Source organism: Furipterus horrens, unplaced genomic scaffold (genome assembly GCF_987537825.1).
Source record: "Furipterus horrens unplaced genomic scaffold, mFurHor1.1.pri manual_scaffold_11, whole genome shotgun sequence".
Lineage (NCBI taxonomy): Eukaryota > Metazoa > Chordata > Mammalia > Chiroptera > Furipteridae > Furipterus > Furipterus horrens.
The window spans coordinates 50,298,561-50,324,090 of NW_028327181.1; the positions used below are offsets into that span (position 1 = coordinate 50,298,561).

The 25,530-nt window shown below is 51.4% G+C and overlaps 1 protein-coding gene across 1 annotated transcript in view; it reads left to right on the plus strand.

Moving 5' to 3' along the window:
- Positions 1 to 25,530, plus strand: part of LOC149997551 (uncharacterized) — a 79,785-nt gene that overhangs the window by 46,245 nt on the left and 8,010 nt on the right. The window contains exons 2-3 of the mRNA XM_090257486.1: positions 5,007 to 5,102; positions 17,282 to 17,389. Coding sequence (XP_090113612.1) covers positions 5,007 to 5,102; positions 17,282 to 17,389 — 204 coding nt within the window. The remainder of the gene's footprint in view (positions 1 to 5,006; positions 5,103 to 17,281; positions 17,390 to 25,530) is intronic.

The window sequence follows — 25,530 nt, forward strand, 5'->3', positions numbered from 1 at the left end:
GTTTTGGGACGTAGCTCCAGGCACATAGGACAGAGCCCTAGGAAGTTATGCTGGGGAGAGGAGAGAGGGACTGGCCACGCAGCAGGAGCAACCTGTGGGCACTGGGGGACAGGCACCCCCAGCCTCAGGGGGAGGAGGCGGTTCCAGTTTTGCCCTCTGGCCTCCCATTCCAGGGGCCTGAGGAGGAAAGGGGAGCTTCTGCCTAGGAAAGGAGTAAAGAAAGGCCTGTGGATAATCATGATAACTTATGTTCCTTAACAGACCCTCTTACAGCACTGAGTGCCAGGCATTATGCTAAACCTTTTTCAAATATTCATTCATTTAATCCTCATAGCAACCCTATGCAAGGACTATGTAAGGACCATTACTCCCCTTTTACAGAGGGGGGAACTGAGGCACAGCATGGTGCAGAGTGACATTTACTACAATCATCAGTTGTTAAGTGGCAGAGCTGGGGTGTGAGCTAGCCGCAAGTTCGAGTGGGAGTGGGAGTGGGACAGTGGTTCCCGTGACAGGGGAGGCCGGCCGGGCTCTTGGAGGGGCTGTGGAGAGGAGGACGGCCCTGAGGGGCCCTCTGCCTGCAGAGCCTCACACGGACGCCACCATCTCATGTGCTGCATCCTGCACTTGGGCCTCTGGGACACCAGGCCAGACCTGAGACGCAGTGAAGGGTGATCTAAGAGTGTGCTGTGAGGCTGTGTGTGTGTGTGAGGCTGTGTGTGTGTGTGTGAGGCTGTGCGTGTATGTGAGGCTGCACGCGTGTGTGTGTGTGTGTGTGTGTGAGGCTGTGTGTATGTGAGGCTGTGTGTGAGTCTGCACGTGTGACGCTGTGTGTGTGTGAGGCGGTGTGTGTGTGTGCGCGCGTGTGAGGCTGTGTATGTGAGGCTGTGTGTGTGTGTGTGCAAGGCCGTGTGTGTGTGTGAGGCTGTGTGTGTGTGAGGCTGCACGCGTGTGTGTGTGTGTGAGGCTGTATTTGAGGTTGCATGCGTGTGTGTGTGGCTGTGTGTGTGTGAGGCTGTGTGTGTGTATGCGAGGCTGTATTGTGTGAGGCTGTGTGTGTGTGTATGCAAGGCCGTGTGTGTGTGTGTGTGTGTGTGTGTGAGGCTGTGTGTGTGTATGAGGCTGTGTGTGTATGTGAGGCTGCGTGTGTGTGTGTGAGGCTGTGTATGAGTGAGGTTATGTGAGTGTGAGGCTGTGTGTGTATGAGACTGTGTGTGAGGCTGTGTGTGTGTGAGGCTGCACGCGTGTGTGTGTGTGTGAGGCTGTATTTGAGGTTGCATGCGTGTGTGTGTGGCTGTGTGTGTGTGTGTGAGGCTGTGTGTGAGGCTGTGTATGAGTGAGGTTATGTGAGTGTGAGGCTGTGTGTGTATGAGACTGTGTGTGAGGCTGTGTGTGTGTGAGGCTGCACGCGTGTGTGTGTGTGTGAGGCTGTATTTGAGGTTGCATGCGTGTGTGTGTGGCTGTGTGTGTGTGAGGCTGTGTGTGTGTATGCGAGGCTGTATTGTGTGAGGCTGTGTGTGTGTGTATGCAAGGCCGTGTGAGTGTGTGTGTGTGTGTGTGTGAGGCTGTGTGTGTGTATGAGGCTGTGTGTGTGTGTGAGGCTGTGTGTGTGTGTGTGAGGCTGTGTGTGAGGCTGTGTATGAGTGAGGTTATGTGAGTGTGAGGCTGTGTGTGTATGACACTGTATGTGAGGCTGGTGACAGCGACAGCGACAGGGAAGATGTGGGCCCACCTGGATGAGCCTACACCAAGCAGCCCAGGCTCTTCTCCCTCAGCCCTGTCGCCTCTGAGGCACCGACCGCTGGACTCCAGCAGGCCTGCCAGGCCAGTGTTTCAGAGTCAGCCTCAGGCAGGGCTGTGGCCGTCATCATGGGGGGAAGGCCCAGCATGGGACACCAGGCCTGGCCCGTTCAGAGGCACCCTGGATCCCTGGAGGCCTGGGAACTGGCAGGTGTTACTTGAGTAGTTCAGGGCTGTGGCTGTCATAGCAGACACCCATGTTCCCTCCCTGGCTCTGATGAGCCAGACAGACTTCTTACCCTGGAGGAGAAAGTTCTAGATCCAGCTTCTCCTGGAAGTGGCCTGATCGCTCTGACCTGTGTCTGTCCTTTCTTCCACCCTGCCCCAGCCTGGCCAACTCTGCTCACCCTTCTTTTGAGGCTCGGCTCGACCCCTCCCCAGGAAGGCCTGCTTCCCCGCACCCCACCTGCGGGGTCTCTGCCTCAGAGAGGTGCTCTCCACGCCTGTGGGGTGCAGGGTGTGTGTGCCTCTTAGCCTAGGGGTCTGGCCTGTGCTCTGTGCAGGGGTGGTGCAGGACAGGGCCCCAAGGCTAGCACCCCAGGGGCAGGGACCGATCCAGTTCAGCTCTGTCCCCAGCTCCTTCCTCTCACACCATCTGGTCCGAGGTCTGGCCCAGGAGAAGTCGGCCAATGCCTGTAGCCCTTTCTCTGCTGTGCCAGGGCCTGTCTTGCTGAGACATGGCATTGCCCTCTGACCGGGTTCCTGAGAGCAAGCTGGTAGCTTCCTTCTGGTGGGGCTCTGCCCTCAGGCTGGGGTCCTGGTCTAGGGTGCCGCCGCACCCCCAGCAGGTTCCCCTCCCCCTGCCTGCGCCTGTGTGCCTGGGCGCCAGGGTCGATACGGGCGAGGCAGGCGTGTGCGCTGGAGGGCCTGAGCCAGGGTCTACAGCCGCCCCCAGCTGCCCCCGCTTGCGGGGAGACCCAGGCCTGTGAGCAGGTCCCGGAGAGCACACTGGACCTGCGGGTGGTGTGCTGGTGGGCCGGGAGGGGGAGGGTGGGCTCCAGCTTGGAGCTCCGAGGGAAGGTTGGGGCACCATGGGCAGGGAAGGATCGTTTATTTCTCTCTGGACTGCTGGGCACGGTTGAGATAGTCCTCTTTCTCTCTCATCCTGGTTTTGAGTTTTAAAAAAGTGTGCTAGTGAAGGTAGGACAGAAGGACAGTCTGCTAGAGGGTGTAGGGGGGCCTCCGAAGATACAGAGGGAACTGCAGCCTTGGGGAGGGCCCGTGGGGGCTACTCGAAGGCCTGCTGGGTGCGGGTGGCGCCAGGGCCCTGCCCAGACCTCGGCCCTGCAGCTGATGAGGCTGCCTACCGCCTCCCGAGTGCTCAGCGTGCTGGGCCCTCTGGTGGGTGATCCTAGTTAGATATCCGAAGGGTGAGTCAAGACTTATGACCCCCACTTTACAGATGAGAAAAGCAAGGCTCAGAGAGGCTCATTGGCTTCAGGTCATAGACTAGTAAGTGGTAGCATTAAACCCAGGTTTGTGTTGCTCCAAAGCCCATTTTTCTGCTAAATTTTCACCCATGGCCAGGATCTGGGGTGTGTGTGTGTGTGTGTAAAAGGGGGATGAGGGAGAGAGTACATGGGAATGTGTGCATGCGTGTGTCTCAGGAATGGGCTTTGGAAGGGGATGTGGCGGGTTGGGAATGTGGACACACCTCTAGGTTTTCACACAGTCGCAAGGATACGCACACACTGATTTGCAGACCTGGTGGTTGGATGATTCTAGAAGTAGGACAGCTGGCTCCCGGGGCTGGGTTCCCCGAGAACAGCCAGGGACAGGCCTCCAGCCCCTTGCCCAGCTGGCCAGCAGCAGGTGGGAGGGCTGTTTTGGCCAGGAGTGAGGAGGACATCTGGGACCCTGAACAGTGATGCTGAGTACCCAGCATAGTGGTCCTGAGCACAGACCCTGGAGTCAGAAGGATCTGGGTTCAGATCCTGCTTCCATCACGTGAGGACTGGCTTTACAACCTTGAGCAGAAGACTTCCCATCCGTGAGGCTTTATTTCCTTGGGTGTGAGATGGGGATGCATGACATTCACTCCGTGGGGCTTGGTTAGGATGGCTAATACCTGTGAAGCAACTAGCAGAGTGTATTTACTCATCAGATCATTGTTATTAATTTGCTTGTTTGCCAAAAACACTTGTTGGCTCTGTTCCCCCTGGGCCTGGACAACGGACACAGCAGATGCAGAGAAGGAAGTGGCGTGAGGGACCCAGGGACACGGACAACAGGGCGGGGATCGAGTGCGGGAGGGGTGGGCAGGGGACAATGGGGGAAATGGGGCAACTGTAATAGAAAAACAATAAAAAAATAGAAAAGAAAATGCAGAGACGTGTAGGGTGGCGACCTGCTTCAAGGTGACTGAGCTTCTGGGCCTTTCCCTTGCTATTTTGGGATCATGGTGCCAACTTTTTTTGACACTCAAGGCTGTGCGCGGCCTTTAGTACAGCTGGCCTGGTCCCCTGCCCCTCAGGAGGCTTCCTGATCCTCTTGGGCATCTGTATGGCATTTCCCACCACTGCCAGGGATTCGCGTGGCCTTCACTCCTTAGTGTTTTCACGACGGCCCAGTGGGGTCAGTGAGGAAGGGCCCTGACCCCTGTTTGCAGGTGAGAAGAGGGAAGCTCCAGGAGGAAGCTGAACTGCCCACTGTCAGGCTCCTTGGGGTTGGGGGAGGAGGAGGGGAGCAAGGGGAGTGGGATTAGAATCCTGGGCTCCCAGCAGCACACAGCTGGCCAAATCAGTTGCTTTGGGAAAAATGTGCTTTTTGAAGACCTGCTGGTATCTCATAAATATGTCATTTAAATGCCCATTAATTCCCTGATTTAGGAACTAATCGGTGATTAATAGCTTTGGCTATCTATTGTATTTTCATTTGCTCTGCCAACTTGGCTTCCAACAGTTCTGAGTTACTTGGAACAGTTCTCCTGAGCCCCAGGTGCCCCCCGCCCCCGACCCCCGTTCCCTCCAGACTCTTGCTCCATAGAGGAGAAAACTCTGCTGCCCCGAGGAGCTGTCTCAGGAAGGTGTGGCGGCTGAAAAGAAACCACAGCTGTAGCAGGGCTCTGAGGGACTGAGCACAAGGAGGGAGAGGGCAGGGACGTGCAGGGCACTGACTGACCCTTGGTCCAGAGGCTGCCTTGGCTTACCTCCTTCACGCCAGGACGCAGTCACAGGCTTGGTTAACAGATGTGTTCCTTTTGGCAGGTGGCCCTACCCCGGGCGGCGGTGCCCCCTGGCACCTTCAAAATGTCCTCAGTGACTCAGTGGAGAGCTCGGATGATGAATTCTTTGATGCAAGAGGTGAGTGAACCCCACCTTCCTGTCACTGGCTGGCTGATCTGTTTGGAAGCCCCAAGAAAGCATCTCCATTGGGGGCTATTATCTCTCCCCACTCAGACACTGCAGTTCCTTGCACACTTCGTACTTAGCAGTCCGTGGGTTCCCCGAGGGCTAGGGCTCTCACCCACTCCCGCACTCTTTGGGGTATTTGCTGAGTCCCTGGTATATTCTAGGAGCTGTGCGAGGTGCTCACGCCGCCGCAGTAAATGGGTGGGCTCACTCAGTGCCCTCCTCAGCTTACGTCTGGTGAGAGAGGTGCACGTGAGACAGTTACCCAAAGGGAAACGCAGTCCCAAATGGGGAACAATGTCACTGCGTAGCAAGTGCCAGCTGCTCATAGAACAAGCGAGACCGGGGCACCTGACTTGGGAGGGGTGGGGACGTCATGAACATCCTCTCTGTGGAACAGAGGGAAGGAGTTGGCTCGGTGAGGAGCGGGAGAAAGAGCCTTCTAGACAGGAAACAGGTGTGACGGCGCTGAAGCAGGAAATATGGGGGCAACCCAGGAACAAGGAGGCCCAGGGGGCAGGGAAGAGGAGACATGAGGCTGCCTGGGACCCAGTAAGTGACTCAAAAGATTAGCTCATGGACGGGAGGGGAGCTATGATGAAAGCAGGGACCAGTTTAGAAAGGCGGTTGCTCAGATGAGAGATGATGGCGTGCAGGGTGTCGCCTCTGCGCCCCAGGGCCGAGTCTGGCCAGCCCACAGGACTCAGCCAGGGGCGCTCTTTAAGCGACCACGGGAGAACAAGCAGCATTGTGAACGTTGGATGTGAGGGCAGCAGACCGGGTGGGCATTTCAGGCAGAGCCATCAGCCTGGGCAAAGGCTCAGAGGGGAGGCCGTGCAGGGCAGGTGTGGGGACCCGCGGGAGGCAGGGTCTGTGTGGAATTGAGGAGAGAGGACCCTCACAGCTGTGCTCCCGTGGGCTGCGTGGGCGTGGGTGAGGAGAACAAGGGCATCCTCTCTGTCCCAGGAGGGTCCCCAGTTCTCACTTGGGTGGCTTGGTCCCCCTCTGGGAAGTCACCCTATTTGGGGGTTAACTTCCTCCCGAGACAGGGCCAACTTTGAAATGCCTGGCAAAATGGGGTCTTGAAAGAGAAAAAGACTCTGCTGGGAAGATATCTGGACCCAGAGCAAACCACCTGGGACATGGGCTCATCCACGCCATGGACTTGTTTGTGACCTTGGGCAAGTCTTTTTACCTTCTCTGGACCTCAGCTTCCCTCTTAGCTCTGTGCCTCCAGGAATGGAGAAGACCCAGTTCTGGAGATTTTCGGGAAGCACGGCTGGGGGGTGGGATGCTGTCTGGCTCCAGCCTCCCTCATTCTCAGCTCTGGGCCCAGGAGCCCTCCTAAACCAGCCCATTTGGGGCCCATTTCCTGTCTCCCATTGGAGGCTGCCAGGGCTGAGTTCCTCCATAGCAACGAAGCCAGAGTGTGTGTGACAACAATGGCTTCAATATTTTGATGCTTCTAGCACATTTATTTAAAATATTTGTGCAGTTCATTAAGGCTGCACATTCCCAGAGGACGGTGATGGCCCCCGAGGGAGGACTGTGTGGGCGGCGCCGGTCAGCTCCGCTGCCATGGGGCGGCGTCGGGGTGGGGAGGCCCTGCTCACCTGCCAGCGGCGGTGGACACATGCATCTGCCCTCCTCCCAGCCCAGCACTGCCCCCCGCGGCTCTCTGTCCTCCCCTCCCGTCATTTCCCTGCTCCGTCTGTAGTTCCCAACTGGCCGCATCCCTCTCGCCTCTCCTCTTGGAGGCCCTCCATCTCTGTCTCTTCCTTCCCCTTGCTTCTCTCCCCCACCCTCGCCCCACCTCCAGCTTTCCTTCTCTTCACTGCCCCAAGATGCCAGGCTCGCCCATCTCTTTCTCAGTCTCCCACCCCTCAGCACTCCCTGCCCGCCTTGTGCCTCTGCTCCCTCCTCCCATCTCACCCCTTCCAGAGCATTGCAGCCCTCAGCCAGGGCAGCTGCTCCCCAGGCTGCTGGAATCCTCTTTAGTTCCGAGTTGCCAACTCCAGACCTCCTGTCTGACCCATGCGGCCTCCCTGGGCAGGGCCTTGGCATGTTTCCTTGGCTCAAGGCAGTAAGAGGTGGAAAAGCCACCTTCCCCGTTCCCAGGAGCTGCAGCAGGCCCCACCCTCTCTCAGCATCCAGACTGGGCCACGGGTGGCTAGCTTCCTGGGCATTCTTGGAAGGGCCACCTCCCTGGCCTCTTTTCTCCAGCCAAGCTGAGCCCTGACCTGACATGGTGGGTGGTCCCTGTCCCCACGTGAGCAAGGCCCTGCACCTTGCTGCCTCTGCGATTCTGGCTCCAGCTGTGATGGAGCTGCACTGGTAGGTGTCAGCACGGAACAGGTCCTGAAACATATGTCCTCCTCCTCGGTGTCGGTGCGCTGATGGGGAAACTGAGGCCAGGCCATGGAAGGGACCTCCCAAGATCACACATCAGGGTGGAAAGGAAAGGCTGGAACTCAGATGTTGAATGTCCAGGTCAGGCCTTTTTCTTTGACTTATTACTGAAATAAAGACTTTCTTCCCTTCCTGTCTTCCTCAAGCTCCAGCCTGTTGGCCCCGCACTGGGGTTACCTGGTGAAATGAAAGACCGCCATGACTCATGATCTAGCAGCAGAGGGGAGACTCTTTGGCCCTGGGGGCTCTGGTTGTATACGTGAGGCATGGGAGGGATTGGGGTTGTTAGTCAGGAAAGGAGTACGGAGCCGCCAGGTCTATAACAATCCCCGGGCAGCATGCTGGCTCCTTTGGCCAAGGCAGCAGGCCTGGGGCCTCAGGGGTGGCTGATGCCCCTGGTTGGATGCTGCAGGGTGGGCAGTGGGCTCCAGGGTCAAGACCCAGAAGGGGTACCACTCCCTTTCCTGTCAACACAGTGAGGCCATCTGGAGAGCCTCAAACACAGATCATGTCAGAGCTGGGGGGGGGCGGGGGGGGGGGGGCTCAGGAGTTTTAGTTCAATACCCCATCCCATGTTGCAGGCAGGGAACCTGAGAGCAGTGAGTCAGGAAACTTGCTTAGGGTTACATGGAGTCAGAGAGAACAGGGGCTAGAATCCCAACTCATTCATTCACTCTTTCAAGTGCTTCCTAGGTATCTGCCCATCAAGCATCAGGCAGTATTCTAGGCGCTGGGGCACAGGAGCACACATATCCTGCCCTCGCCCTCATGGAGCCTTCAGTTTAGTGTTATGGATGGTGGGTGGTAAGACAATATCCAAGCATGTGAATTATGTTGATAATTACCATAAATAAAATAACATAAAGGAACAGACATTAACATAAAGGAACAGACATCTCACCAAAGAAGATATATGAATGACAAAAAATTAAAATAAGGTCAACATCATTAGTCATTAAAAGCAAATAAATGCAATTAAAACTGCAGTGAGCTGCTACCGCACACCTATTAGAACAGCTAATTAAAGCAATCAGAATATAGAGGAATGGAACTTTCAGACTCTGCTGATGGGAATGTACAACAATACAACCATTTTAGAAAGTAGACTGTAGTTTCTTAAAAAGTTAATCAAAGCAGCCCTGGCTGGGCGGCTCAGCTGCTTGGAGCATCGTCCCGTACACCAAAAGGTGATGACTTCAATCCCCGGTCAGGGTAAATATGGGAGGCCACTGATCGATGTCTCTCTCTTTCTCTAAAAGATCAATCAATCATGTCCTCGGGTGAGGATTTACAAAAAAGAAGTTAATCGAAGTTAAGTAAAACATCAGCCAGCCTGTCCACTCCTAGGTAATTTACCCAAGAGGAAAGAGAGGCTCAGTTCACCTAAGACGTGTCCATGAATGTTTACAGCAGCTTTATTCATGAGAGCCCCAAACTGAAAAGAATTCCAATGTACATCACAGGGTGAATCGATGAATAACTTGTGCTGTGCATTCATGCGATCAAATACTCCTTGGCAATAACAAGGAATGAAGCGCTGACGCAGGTGCCATGTGGATGAATCTCAGAATAAGCGAGCTGGGCAAGAGGAGTCAGATGGAGAAGGAGCACATGTTGTGTGATTCCATTTATACAGAGCTCTAGAAAATGCAAACGAATCTACAGTGACAGGAGCAGGCCAATTGCTGCCTGGGGGCAGAAAGGAGGGATGAAAGGACAGGAGGAAACTTCTGAGGGTCATGAATGCACAGCCACTGACTTGATTGGGGTGATGGCTTCATGGGCGTATACATATGTCAAAACTTATCAAATTGTACGTTCTATTTTTTATTTTATTTTTAGAATTTAGAGATCTAATGGGCTTTCTTGAACAATTCATGAATTGGACAGCATCCCATCTAGTGCAAATAGAGAGGGGCTCCCTCAGATTGTGCTTTTTAAATATGTATACTTCATTGAATGTCAATGACATCTCAGTAATACTGTTGAACAAATGGAGGAGCTCCCTCCAATATAACAGAAGGGAATGTGATAGAGTGGCTGGGTGACTGCAGGAGGCCCCCAGATGTGGCCTTGAGCAACGAGCTGAATAACGTGAAATGATCCAGTTGAGCACTGGGGGAACAGTGTTCTGGATGGTGGCGACAGCCAGTGCAAAGCCTTTACCAGAGGAATGAGCAGGAAGGCAGGGGGGCCAAGAGTGAGCCAGGGGGGGCCCGCTTAGTGCAATTGGCCCTCTGCCCCAGTAGAGGGAGGGAGAGCAAGCCCGACCCCCTAGCCTCAGGATGTGCTTTGCTGCCCAGGCTCCTAGGTGGCCCTGGGTACCGCTGCCCTGCAGGAGGCCAGAGACTCTGAATGCAGGGTCGCTGATGCAGGAAGGGCCTGCATGCCTGAGCCTGGAGTAAGCTGCACCCTCACTGGGAGATGGCTGGGTGACAGGTGCACTGGCCGGACACTGGGTAAGGAGAGTTCAGTGACTAAGGAGGGACAGCCAGATGTCATGTGGTTCCTGGTGGTGAAATGCAGAGTTCTAGAGAGAAAATGAAAATCTCCTTTAAAAAAAAACCCCAAAACACGATTCTATTTATTTATTTTTCGAGAGAGGAGAAGGGAGGGAGAAAGAAAAGAAGAGAAACATCAATGTGTGGTTGCCTGTCGCACGCCCCCAGCTGGGGACCCTGTCTGCATCCCAGGCATGTGCTCTGACTAGGAATCGAAGTGGTGATCCTCTGGTTCGCAGGCCAGTACTCAATTCACTGAGCCACACCAGCCAGGGCTCTGCCCCTGCTTTTTTAAGGTAGTAGTTCCAAGCTTTTTCAAATATGAAGCAATCCATTTTTAAATTTTTAAATTCTTGACATTACAGAACTAAACAGGAATTTATTAGCATTCCACTCTTACCTTTTTTATTGACAAACAAATAAAATTCATGGTCCAAAAACCCGAAACAAAACTAAAAACAAGGAAAAGCTTATAAAAGTAAATATGAATCCCAGCATTAACAGCTGAACAGAGAATGTGATTTTTCGCTTCTTAGTGGATGATAAAGTTGTGTAGAAACGGAACACTTACGAATTATTTTAAACCTGGTATCACTGACTAGTTAGATCGTGGGAAAAGAGCAGAAAGGGGTAGGGGTGGAGCTACCGTGTTCTAGCTGCACTCTCTGCCCTTCTCAGAGGAAACTGTCCTTTGGAGCCACCATCCCAACAAGGGCGCAGGTGGAGGCTAAAATGACCCCTGTGGCATCAGATGAGTTTACTGGGGCTGTGGTTGGGTAGGTCAAGCATGAGCCACTCATGACCTGTTTCTATAGCAAAATGTATGTCTTACATAGAAAATATCAGGGGAACCCTTAACTTTAACATTCTACTTAGCTGCAAATCAATAGTCCAGTTAGAGAAATCTTGAAAGTCACCAAGCATATGAGTTCAAACAGAGGTTCGGACTTACCGTGGACGCAGCTGGTGGAAGGCAGTGTTGGTGGGAAATGCCGTGAGCTGGCAGGCAGGACAGCGGAATTCTTGGCCCAGCCCTGCCCCCGAGGCGCTGCGTGACCTGGGCCAGCTGTGAAATGCGGGTGCCCCTTCCTTCACCTTGGTGGCTCCTATCAGCCCTGAACATTCCAGGAGGCTCCTAGGCCTTGTTGGCAATGGTGCCCAGGGCAGGTCCCTTACGTTCATGGGAGATACTTGTTTTCTGTTGCCTTTCCCTGCCGGCATCCTAAACAACAGCCCCTTCTCAACACTGTGAGTATGCACAAGCAGGCCAGGCCCTGACCGTTGCAGGGGGCAATGTTGGCGGGGCTGGGGGTGAGGAAGGAGTGGGGGTCACCAGGGTGTATTTTCAGGACACAGCCAGCCCTGGGTAGTTTGACAGGGAGCAAAGCGTGGGACTCCGTCCCTTGGTGAGGGAGGGGAGTCCTGCTGGGTGGGAAGCTGGCACTTTTTGGCTGTCCTTTGTTCTCTTGCTCTCTCCAAGCTCAGCACCTTCTGACCCTCCACTCCCCGCGCCTGGCAGGTGGCTGGGGCCCAGGAGCTGGTCTCTGTCCTGCACAGACTCTGCTTCTTGCTCTGACTCCCTGGTTTCCCCCAGCAGCCAGGAGGGGAAGGTGGCACAGGACAAAGCATCCCAGTTTACAGGCGAAGGCACTAAGGCAGGGCCGGCCTCAGAGAGAATGAGGGCACAACACAGCTCTTCTCCTCCAGCCTGGGCTTCTCCTGTGATAACACAGCTGCTGGAACCCCAAAGGTGGGGGAGAGTCGGGGAAAGCAGTGCAGGGCCCCAGGGCTCAGAGGACCCAGGTCTTCCTCAGGGTTGGGCCACTGACTGGTCACTGGCTGCCTTCAGGCAAGTCTTGAGTCTCTGGGCCTCAGGGTCCCTCCCACAAAAGCTGGAACAGGGTTGTTTCTCTCCTGTGCAGAGTGGGAGGGTGTCCCTGTGGGAAGCTGGGCATAGGAGCCCTCACAGAAGCAAACCACAGGTGTGACGCTGCTCCTGGCCCCCCTCCCATTGGGGGCGGGGGAGTGGGAGTGGGAGCAAAGGGCATCCATCAGCCCCAGAGGTTTCTGGACGTGGGCTGAGCGGGGACCCTCCACTGTGTGGGGGCGAAAGAATAGTAATACATTTCCTCCTACCTTCTAACTTCTTCCAGGCTGGACTAATAATCAAATTAACAGGAGAAAAATCAAAGTTTAATAATTTACATAGGCATGATCATCCCATGAAAATTCCAAAGACAGTGAGGCAACACTGGCTATAGAAGACATTTTGGACAAAGGAAAAGGGGGCCGGGGGAGAACAAAGTATTAGATTTCAGAAGTGAGAATGGACCATTTGCAAGTAGTTGAGGCAGAGTGGAGCACAGGTGACAGTCAAGTCCTTGCTGGGTGGGGGCAGGAACAAAGGGACCCTGGGTATCTGGCTAACAGGCCCCCTGCCTGAAGCCCTCTTGTTTACCCTACTTAATTCACGGTAGGCTAAGGCCACACCCTGAACTCTTCCTGAAGCAGGTCTGTCTGTCTGAATGTCTTAGGCAGGAAAGGTGGGTGGTTCAGAAGTTCTCTCTGAGTTTTGTTTCTTAACTACTTAAAATCAATATTCCAAACAGCAGCTTCACGGTAGCAGAATTTTGGTCCCTTCACCTGCCACGAAGAGAGAGGAGTGGTAGTGGCTGTGGGTGTGGGGATGAGAGGTTTAGCATTCTTGTCTCCCTGAGGCCCCAGAGCAAAGTGGACCCACGTCCTTGGGAACACTGGTGCCGTGGGCTGGATGCAAAGGGTGATGTATGGCATTGGACCTGCCGGTGGCAGGTGGCCACGCTCTCAGCTCCATGAGCTGGAGGGGAAGTCTTCCTACTAGGGAACAAGGAGATTCCCTGCTCCGAAGTCCCGTGGATCCAGCAGGGACTGAGGCCCGGGGCAGGAAGAGAGGCTCTGCTTATGGCACTCGTGGCTGTGCTTAAAGGGGTGTATCCAGGCTTTGGTCAGGGTTGGAGTCAGTCTGGGGTCAAGGCCAGCGTTGTGGTGCTCTGGGTGGGATTCAGCCTGACTTAGTCTGGGCAGGGGCTGCGGCTCAGTCGGGGTGATGTACGTGCAAAAACCGTGTCCGCACCAGAGGTCTCAGGGGATGAGTATTCAGAGAACAGTCGCCAGACATTGAAGAGCAGAATCACTAACCGGGACATTTATCCAAAGAAGCCCTTTGTGGCCTCTGTGGGCCCTGATGGGAGGCACGTACCACAGTGAGGGGAAGTTGAGCGGAGACCTAAAGTCTGGTTTGCCTGAATGACTCCAAAAGGAGAAAGGAGCAATCGTGGGGTGTGTGTGTGTTGCCAGAGTGAGAATCTGAAGGCTGAGTGTTGGGGGGTGGGTGGGCAGAGGAGAGGCCCACAGAAAGTGTGTCTGGGAGGTGGGGGGGGGGGGAGCAGCTGGAGAGACAAGGATGTGGTGAAGGGATGTTACCCAGCAAAGAGGGGCTTGTTCATGTGGTGCCTTGGTGTAAGACCCAACAATTAGTGTTGGGAAAAACACGTCTTTATTTACAATATTCCAGCCTTGGGGGAGCTGTGAGCACTTCAGCTCAGAGCCCTGGTTGCCCAGGAGACCTAGCACTTCCCTTGCTCCCCAGGCTATAAGCCAAAACCAAGCCCAATAGTTCCCCATCCCCTATCTGTCAGCTGTCTCCTTTAGGATCTGGGGTACGATGTCGTCAGCCTCCGTATAACAGTCCAGGAAAGCATGTGCCATGTTACACTGGATCACAGTGAAGTCCAGGAAAGGCACGAGTCCTAAGGGTGTCCTCTTCACATGTCCCAAGTTCCAAGAGTCCAGATCGAGTCCAGGTCTGCAAGGCAGAGTCCTTGGTGGCTTTGGAGTCAGCTGGAGTGGGCACAATCAAAGCAGCAGCGTGCCTGCTTTCTTACTAGCCCAGGCCACGTGGCCGGATCCTGACTACAGGCAGCTCGGCTGCTTCTCACAGGGCTGCTGCAGCCGCTGCTCCATCGGGCTCCTCTGACATGTGCCTTCCACTGTGCGTCTTCTCAGGCAGGCGGGGGCCCCTCTTCATTTTTCCAAACATCATGGCCCCTCTTTCACATCAGACCTCATGGCCCACCATGGGCCCTTCTTCCTCCTTTCAAACAGCATGGCCCCTTTCCTTCTGGCTCCTTTCCTTCTGGCTCTCTTTTCCTTCTGGAAAGACTTGGCTATCTCCTTGTCATTGATATGCAAAGTATCTTAAACAGTATCATCAACCCTTTTACAGGCCTTAGCTGCCCGCCTGCCATAGATATGCAAAATACCTTAAAAGCTGTATTATTTCCTTCCCCCATCACCGAAACCAGGGGCTATGGGGAATGCGGGGATGGCACTCTGTTACAGGGGCAGGGAGTGCAAGAAAGGAAGGGAGAAGATGAGAAAGCAGAGGGAGAGAGAGCAAGAGAGACCCAGAAAGGATGTGAGAGAGGGCCACACACACACACACACGCACACACACGCACACACACACACAAACAGAGAGAGCTGAATGAGCCAGAAGGAGAAAGAAGCCTAGAAAAAGCAAGAAAGACCTGCCTGGCTAGAGAGATCTTGAGGGGGCAGGATCCAGAGAAAGAGAAAGCCGGAGAGTGAGAGAGATCGAGACACATCTGCCCAGAGAGAGGAGAGAGACAGGTGCTGGGGTGAAGAGAGAGGAAGAGCAAGAGTATGGGAACGGGACTGAGACCCACCCAGACCGAGGGACAGACCTGACCAAATGCCTGAGAGACACAGGGAAATACAAGGACCAAGAGGGACAGAGACCAATGGAAAGGGATCTGGCAAGACCAGATCAGAGTGGAACAGGGCCAGATGTCAAGCAGAGAGGAACACGGAGCAGTCAGAGAGGAAAATACATTTACTAAAAAGACAGACAAAAGACCACAAGGGAAAGTGCAGGGTCATGCACACAGCTAGGAAGAGAAGAAAGAGGCCGAGGATGGTGCAGAAGTAGGCGTACTCAGACCTCAGAGTGGGGCAGGACCCTCAGGGTTCTGATAGCTTCACCCCCCCCCACACACACACACCAGGGACAGAGTTCACACATTGTAGAAAAAAAGGGAGCTGGGATGCGTAAGCACCTGTTGAGCACCTGCTGCATACCGGGCACGATACCAGGAGCCCCAGCATGCCCTGCATGAGAGCTGTTTACTGTTGCGTTCTTTCACAAAGCTCTACTCCCGAAGGATAGAAGTTGGGTCTCACAATGCACGTAGTAAGTGCTCAGGAACCCATTCATTGCCAAGTGAATGTTTAAATGTACAAGTGGGGGATTGAATGCTGTGCAATGGAGTCAGGGGACACAGACAGACTGGGCTCCAGGCGGACCCTGACTGCCCTGCTCTGGAGCAGGGCCAGAGTGTCGTGGGGGCAGACCACAGCGTAAGTGGAGTGATGACGGGCCATCCCCTTCATGTGCTGTTTTCCACCTCTGTGCTCTTAGCGTGTGCTGGCCGTACTTGCAAACACTCTGCCTTCATGGCTTCACAGCAATTCTAGCATAACACCAGAACTGAGCTCTTGCCCCCCTCGTGATCCTGCCTCCCCCAGAGTAACCCTACCTGACATTTGTTCACAGTGCTTTGGCTGCTGTAGCTTTTGCAAATGTAGCATGTCACTGTCCTCATGACAGCTTGCTAGAAAGAGTTGTAGAACCAGAGTTGTTATTCCTATTGAAGAGATTAGAAAACTGGGAGAGTGGAAGGATATCTATAGAGCACATGCTCACAGGTAGCAGACTCTGGACTGGAACCCAGTCAGGGCTCTTCCCAGAACACAGTGCTGCTAAGAGGTGCTCATGGTGCCCTGGGGGAACACACCATGCCGAGTAAGTTGCCTGGGTGTGAGTGGTGCCTGGCTGGAGCCAAAACAGGATGCCCGGCGCAGGCCATCAGGAGGACAAGATGTAAGGGCTCGTGGAAATAGTATATATGAGTTTAAATACTGGCTCTAGACATTGACATTGAGCAAATTTCTGAACTACTCCATGCCTAAAATGGAGATAATAATAGTAGCTTTTTAGTATTTTATGAGAATTAAGTGAATATTTTTAACCCTCTTATAACAATCTCAGTGCATGGTAAGAATGTGATGTGCTGTTAAATGAATGAGTGAATGAATGAAACAAGGCAGGAACCATTATCATCATCATCAACATCATCATCCAGACCCCAGCCAGAAATGGGCCTTGGACCGCTCAGTTCTAGAGGAGTTCAGAACTCTGGACAGCTCCCGAGCTTCCACCAGTTCTTTCTCAGTGCAGTGGGTCTCATCCCTTTATTTCTGGTTATCATAAGCTTAAAGATTTCCCTTGCCATTCTTTACTATCTATTCTATGAGGGAGGACACACAGTTTTGTTTTTTTTTTTTACCAGGAAGACCCTTCAAAGAGAGAGGAGGGCACATTCCTGAGGGGTTGTTCTTGAGGAAATGCCCCCTTCCGGGAGGAGGGATGACACCAGATGTGAGGGACCCAGGGGCTTGTATTCAGCGTGGCCAAGGACCGCAGCCCCATCGATTTCTCTCATAGTAATCACTAAGCTCCAACGGGAAAGAGCAAGGAAAGAGACAGGGTGGAGGGGAGGATTCGGGCTGGGGAATGAAGGCACTAATAAGTTCATAAGATTGCGATGTGGGCCAAGGGTTCTGCACAGCCCAAGCTTGCTCAGAACCAGAAGTCCCCTGCTCTTCCAGTTCTCCAGAGCTGGCCCTTGCCCACTCAAATCCTGATCCACTCAAATCCTGATGCAGCCTCACTTCTCACGGGAAGAAATAGCCACCCTCTCTCTCACTTATGACCGCCCTCTATGCACGGGGCCTTCACACTCATCACCTCCTTCCATCCTCACAACTCTGTGAGTGAGACATTTCCAGTCCCGTTCCATGGACAGAGAAACTGAAGCTCAGAGGCACGTAACTTCCTCAAAGAAAAACTGTTGGCAGTGGCAAAGTGCTTTGTTTTGTTTTTTCCTTTCCCCAAACACACTTCCTTTCAAGAAATTTTGTTCTTAGGGCTAGGAATGGAGCCTTCCGTGGGTTTTAGCCTCTCGCATGACTTTACTGCAGTGAAAAATTCCTGGACGTGTCACACCTGTCCTAACCACAGACTTCCTTCTCAAAGGGAGACATAAGTGCTCCCTCAGAGATGCCCTCCCTGCTCAGGCCCATCTCTGCTCCTTCCCCCAGAGGAGGTGGCCGAAGGGAAGAATGCCATCCTCATGGGCATGAGCCAGTGGAATTCAAATGACCTGGTGGAGCAGATGGAGACCATGGGCAAACTGGAGGAACACCAAGGTGAGATTCTGCTTCTCTCACGACCCGGCTGTGCGCACGCGTGCGTGGCAGGGTGGCGTGAAGGGCTGGCCATTTGGGGCCAGGACTTGGGTCTTCTATGAAGAGCCATCAGTCTGTCTGGGCACCTCCCCTCCCTGAGCCTGTGACCCCTGAATTCTGTGACCTGCAGGAACCCTCGTGGGGGATTTCTGTGGGGTTTTCTGTGGCGCAGAAAGTCCCAGGGCACTTCAACAGAATGTCCTTTGTCCCCAGGAATGTGACAGGTGGCAGGATCCAAGCTCCAGCCAGGCCGGTGGTGGCGGGACCTTTGTGAAAGTAGGGTGGCGCCTGGAGGAACCTTTGAGGGGTGACAGGGGCGGGGGCAGCAGTGGGTGTTGTCACCTTCAGGGCTGAGTTGTCGAAGAAGGAGTATGTGTCTGGGAATGAATCCCGGAGGCTTTTTATGGAGAGGAGTTTTGAGCAGGAGCTTAATCCGCAGACAAAGCGGGCATGTCCTTTCCGGCTTCCCCCATCTGTGCGTTTGACCCCATGGCATCACTGACAGAACGTCCTTTACACATCTGCTGGGTGTAAAGTGCGTATGGGAGGGGCCCAGTGTGATTCAGCTGAGGCCTCTGACGCGTGATGTGTCTCACAGTATAAGTCAGGACATAGGGAAGTCGGGCCCCAGCTGAGGGTTGTTGGGCCCAGAGGGACAGGCAGGAATTTTAGAAGGAGGCGGGAGAGGGGAGCCCAAGGAAGGGCTCCTGACAATGAAGCAACGGAGCCAGGCTTTGAAAGGGAAGTGGGGGATGTAACTCAGGAAGTCATAAAATCTGAGATGACATGTGGGGAGACCAAGGCTCAGAGAGTAGCTGCATTAAGGTGCCACTGGAGTGAGGCGCAGAGCTGGGGCTGGAACCTGTCGGGACGCAGGGTGCTCAACTCTGTGTCTGTTACTCTGAGGCCAGTCTTTCCTGCCCCTCCTGCCCACCCCGCATATCACTCCTCTGGTTTCCCTTCTTCCTCGTCTCCTCTTTTCTTCCTCTGCCGGCCCTGCGATTCCTCAGTCGCGATCTGGGCCAGAGCTGCTGCACTGGGCAAGGCCGGCCTATCAGGCGCTGTTCAGTGAGATGGTCCTGCCCCAGCTCAAGAGAGAGACACATCCTGATGCTGTCCCTCTCGGTGCTGGCTGTCTGGCCTGTAGCCTCTGCTCCTTTGCTCCCCACCACAACCCCCAATCCTGCCTCCTTGGTTTTGAGCCCTCCCCATGCCGAAGTACCCGTCCTGAGAAGTGGACAGGCCCAGGATGACTGTTCCATTTCATAGATGAGGAAAAAAGCCAAGGCTCAGAAAAGCTCTGCCTTGCCCAGGTGTCCTCCAAGCTTGTGGTGGCATCATGCTCAGATCTCTAACTTCTTGATTCCCAGACCAGGGCTTCGCCTCCCAAATTGGACTGAGGCCAGGCACAGTCCTGGGCCCCTGCAAAGTCAGATCCGAGAAACCCAGAGTCTTAAAGAAAACCCTCCGCAACCCCCAGGCCACCGTCACATTCACAGGCAGGGCAGGCTCTGAGTCTGGTCATCAAGGCCAGTCCAGAGACCAGGGCCCAGTCTTCGCAGACACAAGTTTGCAGGCGGACCCTTGTCTGCTCTTTCCTTCACCCCAGGAACCCTGGAGGGGGCCCAGAAGGGGTCATGGGTTCCAGGTGCTTCCCCAGGACAATGCCTGGTAGCCACGAAAAGACAAACCCAGACTTGTACTCACCACCCATCTGATCATCCATTTCCCACCACCACTCTCACTTGTCTGCCAATAAAAAATGTGTGACTCAGACACTGTGAGCTAAGGAGTAGGTGGCCGAGGGGCGTGGTGACTGGGAGAGCAGGGGAGAAGGAGGCAGAGGCTGAAAAACTGCAACTTTGGAATTTAAGAGGCCTGGGTTTGGAGGCTGGCCCTGCCAGTCTGCGGCTTGGAGGCCAGGGAGAGTCACATCGCCTCTCTGAGCCTCAGTTTCTTCATCTGCAGAGTGGAGCTCATACAAAAGCTGTGAGGATCAAATGAGCTGATACCTGCAAAGTGCATTCAGTAGCAGGCCATTAGAATGCTGGAAGAGGGAGAGGAGAGCGGACGGGGGTGCACGAGGACAACTCCAGCAGACGCTTCCTAGCACTCGTGAGAGGCTGAGTCAGGGGCAGTGCTTTCCTGAGTCGAGAATTGATGCTGTTTCCTCCCAGGACAGAATGGGAAGCAGGAGGGAGAGAGAGAAGAGGGGGCGAGGAAGAGGGGAGCAGCCGTGTTTCTATCTTCTTCTGAGTCTCATTCCTCAGGGGAGTCATAATGTGAATTCCCACAACACGACAGAACACACACATTAATTTCATTCGCTTTAAGAGACATTTTTGGAGTCACGACAAAGGCTCAGACCTGTGCTGGAAGTGGGGGGCGGGGGGGGGCAGCATAAACAGGAGCAGGCTGGTGTTGGTATGCCTTCAGGAGCTCACAGTGGAGAGGAAGACTATGCTCTCAGACAGGCTGAGGAAGGGGACTATTTGGCGGAGAGGGAGGCCTGCAAACACTTGGTGGGAAAGGCTAAAATCAAAGTGGGTGGTGTAGATGGAGCTCTACTGCCTCCTGCAAGTGTCTGTCCCTGAGACATGGGGCTCCACCCTCTTTTATGGCTCATGCTCTGGCCCATGGCAGCTGCCTTTGGTGATGACCTCCAAGCCTGTCTCTGGCTAAGACCGCCCTCCTGGGCCCTAGACTTAGATTTTCAGGACCCTCCTACTTAACTCTCCCTGGATGTCCCGACTCTTCATGCTTTATAATTTCCTCCTAAACCTTGATTATGTTTTAGTCCACCTCTTCTCTATCTCCTTAGCCGTTTGAAGCTGTATTACCTGGGCACCGTCAGATTGTTCTGTTTTCTCCAGGTCTGGGGGGTTACTACTTCTGGGTGTTGGTGTACGTATGCATGTGTGAGTGTGTGCTGTGTGTCTTGGATTTTGTTTCATTTTTTTATTGTGAACTCATCTTGGTCACTCCTTTTTTGCGGGAATCTTGGGTGTCCTAGGATGCGAAAATGTCCTTATGAGAGACGGTCTCACGTTTCTGCTGGGCCTGAGTGTCTCTCTAATCTCGGACATGATATGTGTTCAGTTTACCGTTTAGTGCTTCCATTCTAGGTGAGTGGTGTAAACGTAGACCCCACACCCACACGTGGCAGAAGCTTAGGGTTTTAATTACTCATGGGTAACTTTTCTTTTTTGCTGTCTGTGAGCGGTTTCTTTGCTGCTTCCCCCAAGGAGTAGTGTTTTCCTGAAGTACCTTTGGGGATGGAGCAGCCCTTCAGCAGTTCCTGCGGTACCAGGAGCTGCCCTTTAGCTCCTCACCACCTCCCACAGGCCGAGGCCCGTCTGTGGCGTTAACAGTGTGGTTTTCAGCTTCTGGTCCTGGAGCTTCTACCCATCGGAACCCTCCATGGGTCTCCTCCAGGTCCAGCTCCGGCTTTTGGCTCCGGATGGCAGGTCCCCCGTTGCTTCTGGCACTTGTGTGTGATCCATTCTTTATTTTGAGCTTGGTTATATATTTACATTTTTTGGTAACATATTGCCTAGTATATATGTAGTTTAATGAAGGGGAGCCTTCAGCATCAGTTCAGTTCACTTAACTTATATATTATTATTATTTTACAATTGCATGTTAACATTTTCAAGTGTACAGTTTAGGAACATTAAGTGCATTCATATTATTGTGCAGCTATAAATCATCCATTTCAAGAACTCTTTCATCATCCCAAACTGAAACCCTGTGCCCATTAAATATGAACTTTCCCTTCCCTACTCTCCCCCACTCACGGTTCCTGCCATTCTGCAATCTGTCCCTATCAATGTCACTGCCCTAGGAACCTCATATGAGTGGAGTTGTACAGTATTTATCTTTGGTGTCTGGTTTGTTTCAATCAGCATAATGTCCTCAGAGTTCATCTGTGTTGTGGCAGCTGTCAGAATTTCTTTCCGTTTTAAGGCTGAGTACTATTCCATTCCTGGCTGGTTTGGCTCAGTGGATTGAGCGTCGGCCTGCGAGCTAAGTGTCGCTGGTTCGATCTTCCAGTCAGGGCACATCAGAGAAGGAAAACTCTGATTCCAAAAAACCTCCACTGCCTTGCGGCATACCTCTTCAGGGGAAAGGCTAAGGGAGTAAACCCCGACAGAAAATCCGGAGCCGGAGTCCCTAAGGCGGTTTGACATTGTAGTCAACACCGGCAACTCCTGCGGCGCACCTGAAGCCAAGCTGTATTGACTCTGTCTTTCCCTTGGACCCTTCAGCTGCGAAGAGAGGGGGGGGTCTGCTGCATGGGCAACAGCAGACCCTCCATATCACCCTGCCCAGGCTCTGTAGCTTCAGCTTCGCTGGAGAGGACACTCCAGCGTCATCGCAAGATGTCGATTCAACACGGGAGGAGACAGATACCGTGTCACTCCCGAGTCGGACTGCACAGCCATTCTCGGCGGTGCAGATAGACTCTTAAGAAGCTACACCATCGTCTCTCGAGACGGACGGCTGCCAAGGACGACTATTCCATTGTATGTACCTACCATAATTTGTTTATCTCGTCACCCATTGGTGGACATATTTCCACCTCTGGCTATTGTGAATAATGCTGCTATATATGTACACGTTAGTGTACAAATAGTCACCTTATTTTTGGATACATTCTTATTGTAAACAAACAAAGACACAAACAAAGTCTGCCCTATTTACTGCCCATTGCAGACATTACTGCCAGGTTTATCAATGCGGAAGGTATTTCTATAGACAGAAATCAGATTGTGTGTTATTGCTGCCACATGACTTTTATTTTTCATTTAATAGTAGATATTGGAGAGCTTTTCATATGGATATATATAGATCCAACTCATTCAGTTTACCTGTGCTATAGTATCCTCTACGATAGATGGACTATAATTTTTTTAACCATTCTGTAGTGGTAGATATCGGGATTTTTCATTATTTAAAAAAAGCTACGTGGGTTGAAAGTATAAGCATTGACAGTTGTAATAGATACTGCCAAAAAGCTTTGCATCAAGGCTGTGCAAATTTATATTCACACCAGCAGTGGATTAGGTCAGCCATCTCTCCACGGTGCCGCCAGACGCGATCTTATAAAACTTAAACATTTGATTGATGGGTGAAGGTTTTTGTTTTTTTTTTTGTCTTTATTTGATTGCTGGTGAGATCGATTATCTTTTCATAAATGTGTTGAGCAAACCTATTTTCTCTTTTTTGAATTTCTTAAACATGCTTTTTTGCTCATCTTCTGTTGGATTATGTCTTTTACTTACTGTTCTTTTTAGGAGTTCTTTACATATCTTGTGGATATAAATCACGTGTCTGCTATATATTTGAAATACTTGTCACTTAAATCATGCCACTTGGCTGAATTTTCTTACTATGGCTAATAGTTTGTGAGTTGACTCCCTTGAGTTTTCTGAACGTTGTATCATTCACAAATCTTGATGGTTATATCCTTGCCAATGTAGTGCTTGCTTATTTTTCTTATTAAGTGGCATTGCACAGGCTCTCCAGATAGACGCTGAGTAGCAAGATGACAGCAGGCTTTCTTGTTGGATCTTGATTGTAATGCTGTAACCACCTCCTCCTCCTCCTCCTCCTCATTCTTCAGTTAAGCATGTGGACGTATATGAGTTACATTCCATGCCACTTACCGTTTTCAGTGGGTAGTTCTCACGGATGCATCTTGTATTTCATAGCCTCCCCTTGGATTTACTTCCTCTTTTTACTGGACTATCTCCTTTCAGGTATTCTTTCAGATAGGAACTGGGATAGTAACTGAACAAAACTTGCATTTCTAAGAATGTCTACATTTTGCCTTCTCATTTGAATGCAAATTTGCCTGTGTTCGTAATCATGTTCCCAACTATCTTTAAAAATATTCCTCGTGGCCCTGGCTGGGTGGCTCAGTTGGTTAGAGTGTCATCCCGACATGGCAAGTTTGTGGGTTTGAGCCCTGGTCAGGGCACATATGAGAATCAATCAATGAATATATAAATAAGTGGAACAAATCGATATTTCTCTCTCGCTCTCTTTTTTCCTGCCTCTCGCTCGCAAATCAATAAATAAAAATAAAAATAAGATATTTTTCATGGCCTTCCCGCATTTATTTTTGTTGGTGAGAAGCCTGAGATAAATTTGTGGGTAAACAGATATTTTTCTCTTCTTGAAGCTTTACGTTTTAAAAGTTATTGTTTTTGAAGTCACACACAATGTTTGTAGGTGCAGTTTTGTAGTTTGTCATGCCTGTATGTGCTGGACTCTTTATTTCTTCAAGTGTTTCTTTATGTTTTCTCCTTTCAGAACTTACGTTAGACGCTGGAACCATGTCTTGACTTGCTCTACCTATTCTTATTTCTTGGGCATTGCTGGGTTCTGGAGCTATTCCTCTGTTCTAACCTAACAAACTGTTCATCCATTTTCTCTTCTTCAGCTGTTTCCATTCTTCCGGTCAGCTCTTCTGTGGAGGGTTTCTGGTTTTTTAGAAACAATCTTTTGCATGTGAGTAACCAGCTGTGCTAGCACCGTTTACTGAAGGACTGTTTTTTCCTCCATTGAATTGTCCTGGCAGCCTTATCAAAAATCAGTTGATCATAAACATATGGGTTTATATCTGGACTCTCAGTTCTGTGCCACTGATATATATGCCTGTCCTTCTGCCAGTAACACATAGTCTTGATTAGTCCACACTTGTAGTAAGTTTGAAATCAGGAAGTGGGAGTCCATCAATTTTGTTCTTTTTTTGCAAGTTTGTTTTAGCTATTCTGCACTCCGCTTCTATTTCCATATGAATTTTAGAATCAGCTTGTCAACTTCTGCATAAAAGCCACCAGGGATTTTAATAGGGATTGTGCTGAAACTAATATTAGTCTTCCAATCCATGAACATAGGATGTCTTTCCATTTCTTTAGGTCTTCTTTAATTTCTTTCAATGGTGTTTTAAAGTTTTCAATGTATAAGTCTTCTACTTATTTTGTTAGATTTGTTCTTAAGTATTTTATTCTTCTTGATGCTATTGTGACTTGAGTTATTTTCTTAATTTTATTTCTGGATTGTTAATTGTAAGTATAGAAATACAAATGATTTTTAATATTGATTTTGTATCCTGAAACCTTGCCGAACTCACTTACTCATTTTTTTGGAGGGGTTCATTAGAATTTCCTATATATAAGATCCTGTCATCTCCAAATAAAGTAGTTTTACTTCTTCCTTTTCAATCTGGGTGCCTTTTATTTTCTTTACTTACCTGATTTCCCTGGCTAGATCATTTTGTATAATCTGGAGTACAATGGGGAAAACCAACATCTTGTCTTATTTCTGATTTTAGGGGAAATGTTTTTAATCTTTTACCGTTAAACGCTCTGTTAGCTATGGGCTTTTGCAGGTGTCTTCTATGTGGTTGAGGAAGTTACCCCTTATTATGAGTTTGTTGACTGCTTATTTTTTCAATCCTCACCTGAGGATATACTTATTGATTAGAGACAGAGAGAGACAGAGAGAGAAACATTGCTTGGCTGCCTCCTGTATATGCCCCGATTGGGGATCGAATCTGAAACCTAGGTACGTGCCCTGACTGGAGATCAAACCCGTAACATTTTGGTGTATGTAAGGATGCTCCAACCAACTGAGCTATCTGACCAGGGCTATTGAGTGCTTTTATCATGAAAGGGTGTTGGATTTTGCCAAATGCTCTTTCCGCAGCTGTTGAGATGATCATGTGGTTTTTGTCCTTTATTTTATTAAGATGACATATTGCACTGATTGATTTTGATATGTTGAACAACCTTTCATTCCTGGGATAAATTCCACCTGCTCTTTGCCATGTCACTAATCTTTTATGCTCAGGGTTTACATATCTCTTCCAGAATGATTTATACTAACGGACTAAGCTGTCACTTACGGGACTATTTACAATCAGGGCTCTTCTTGTTTTTGAAACAGTGTCATCAAGGCCACATTGTCATTGAGAGAAAGGAAGCAGTCCACTGCCTCGGTGTCCCTGATCATTTCCTCTAACCTCTGCTTTCCAGAGAGCTATTTTTCCCGCTATTCACCCCGGACTCTAGTTTATGCCCTTGTATCTAGAT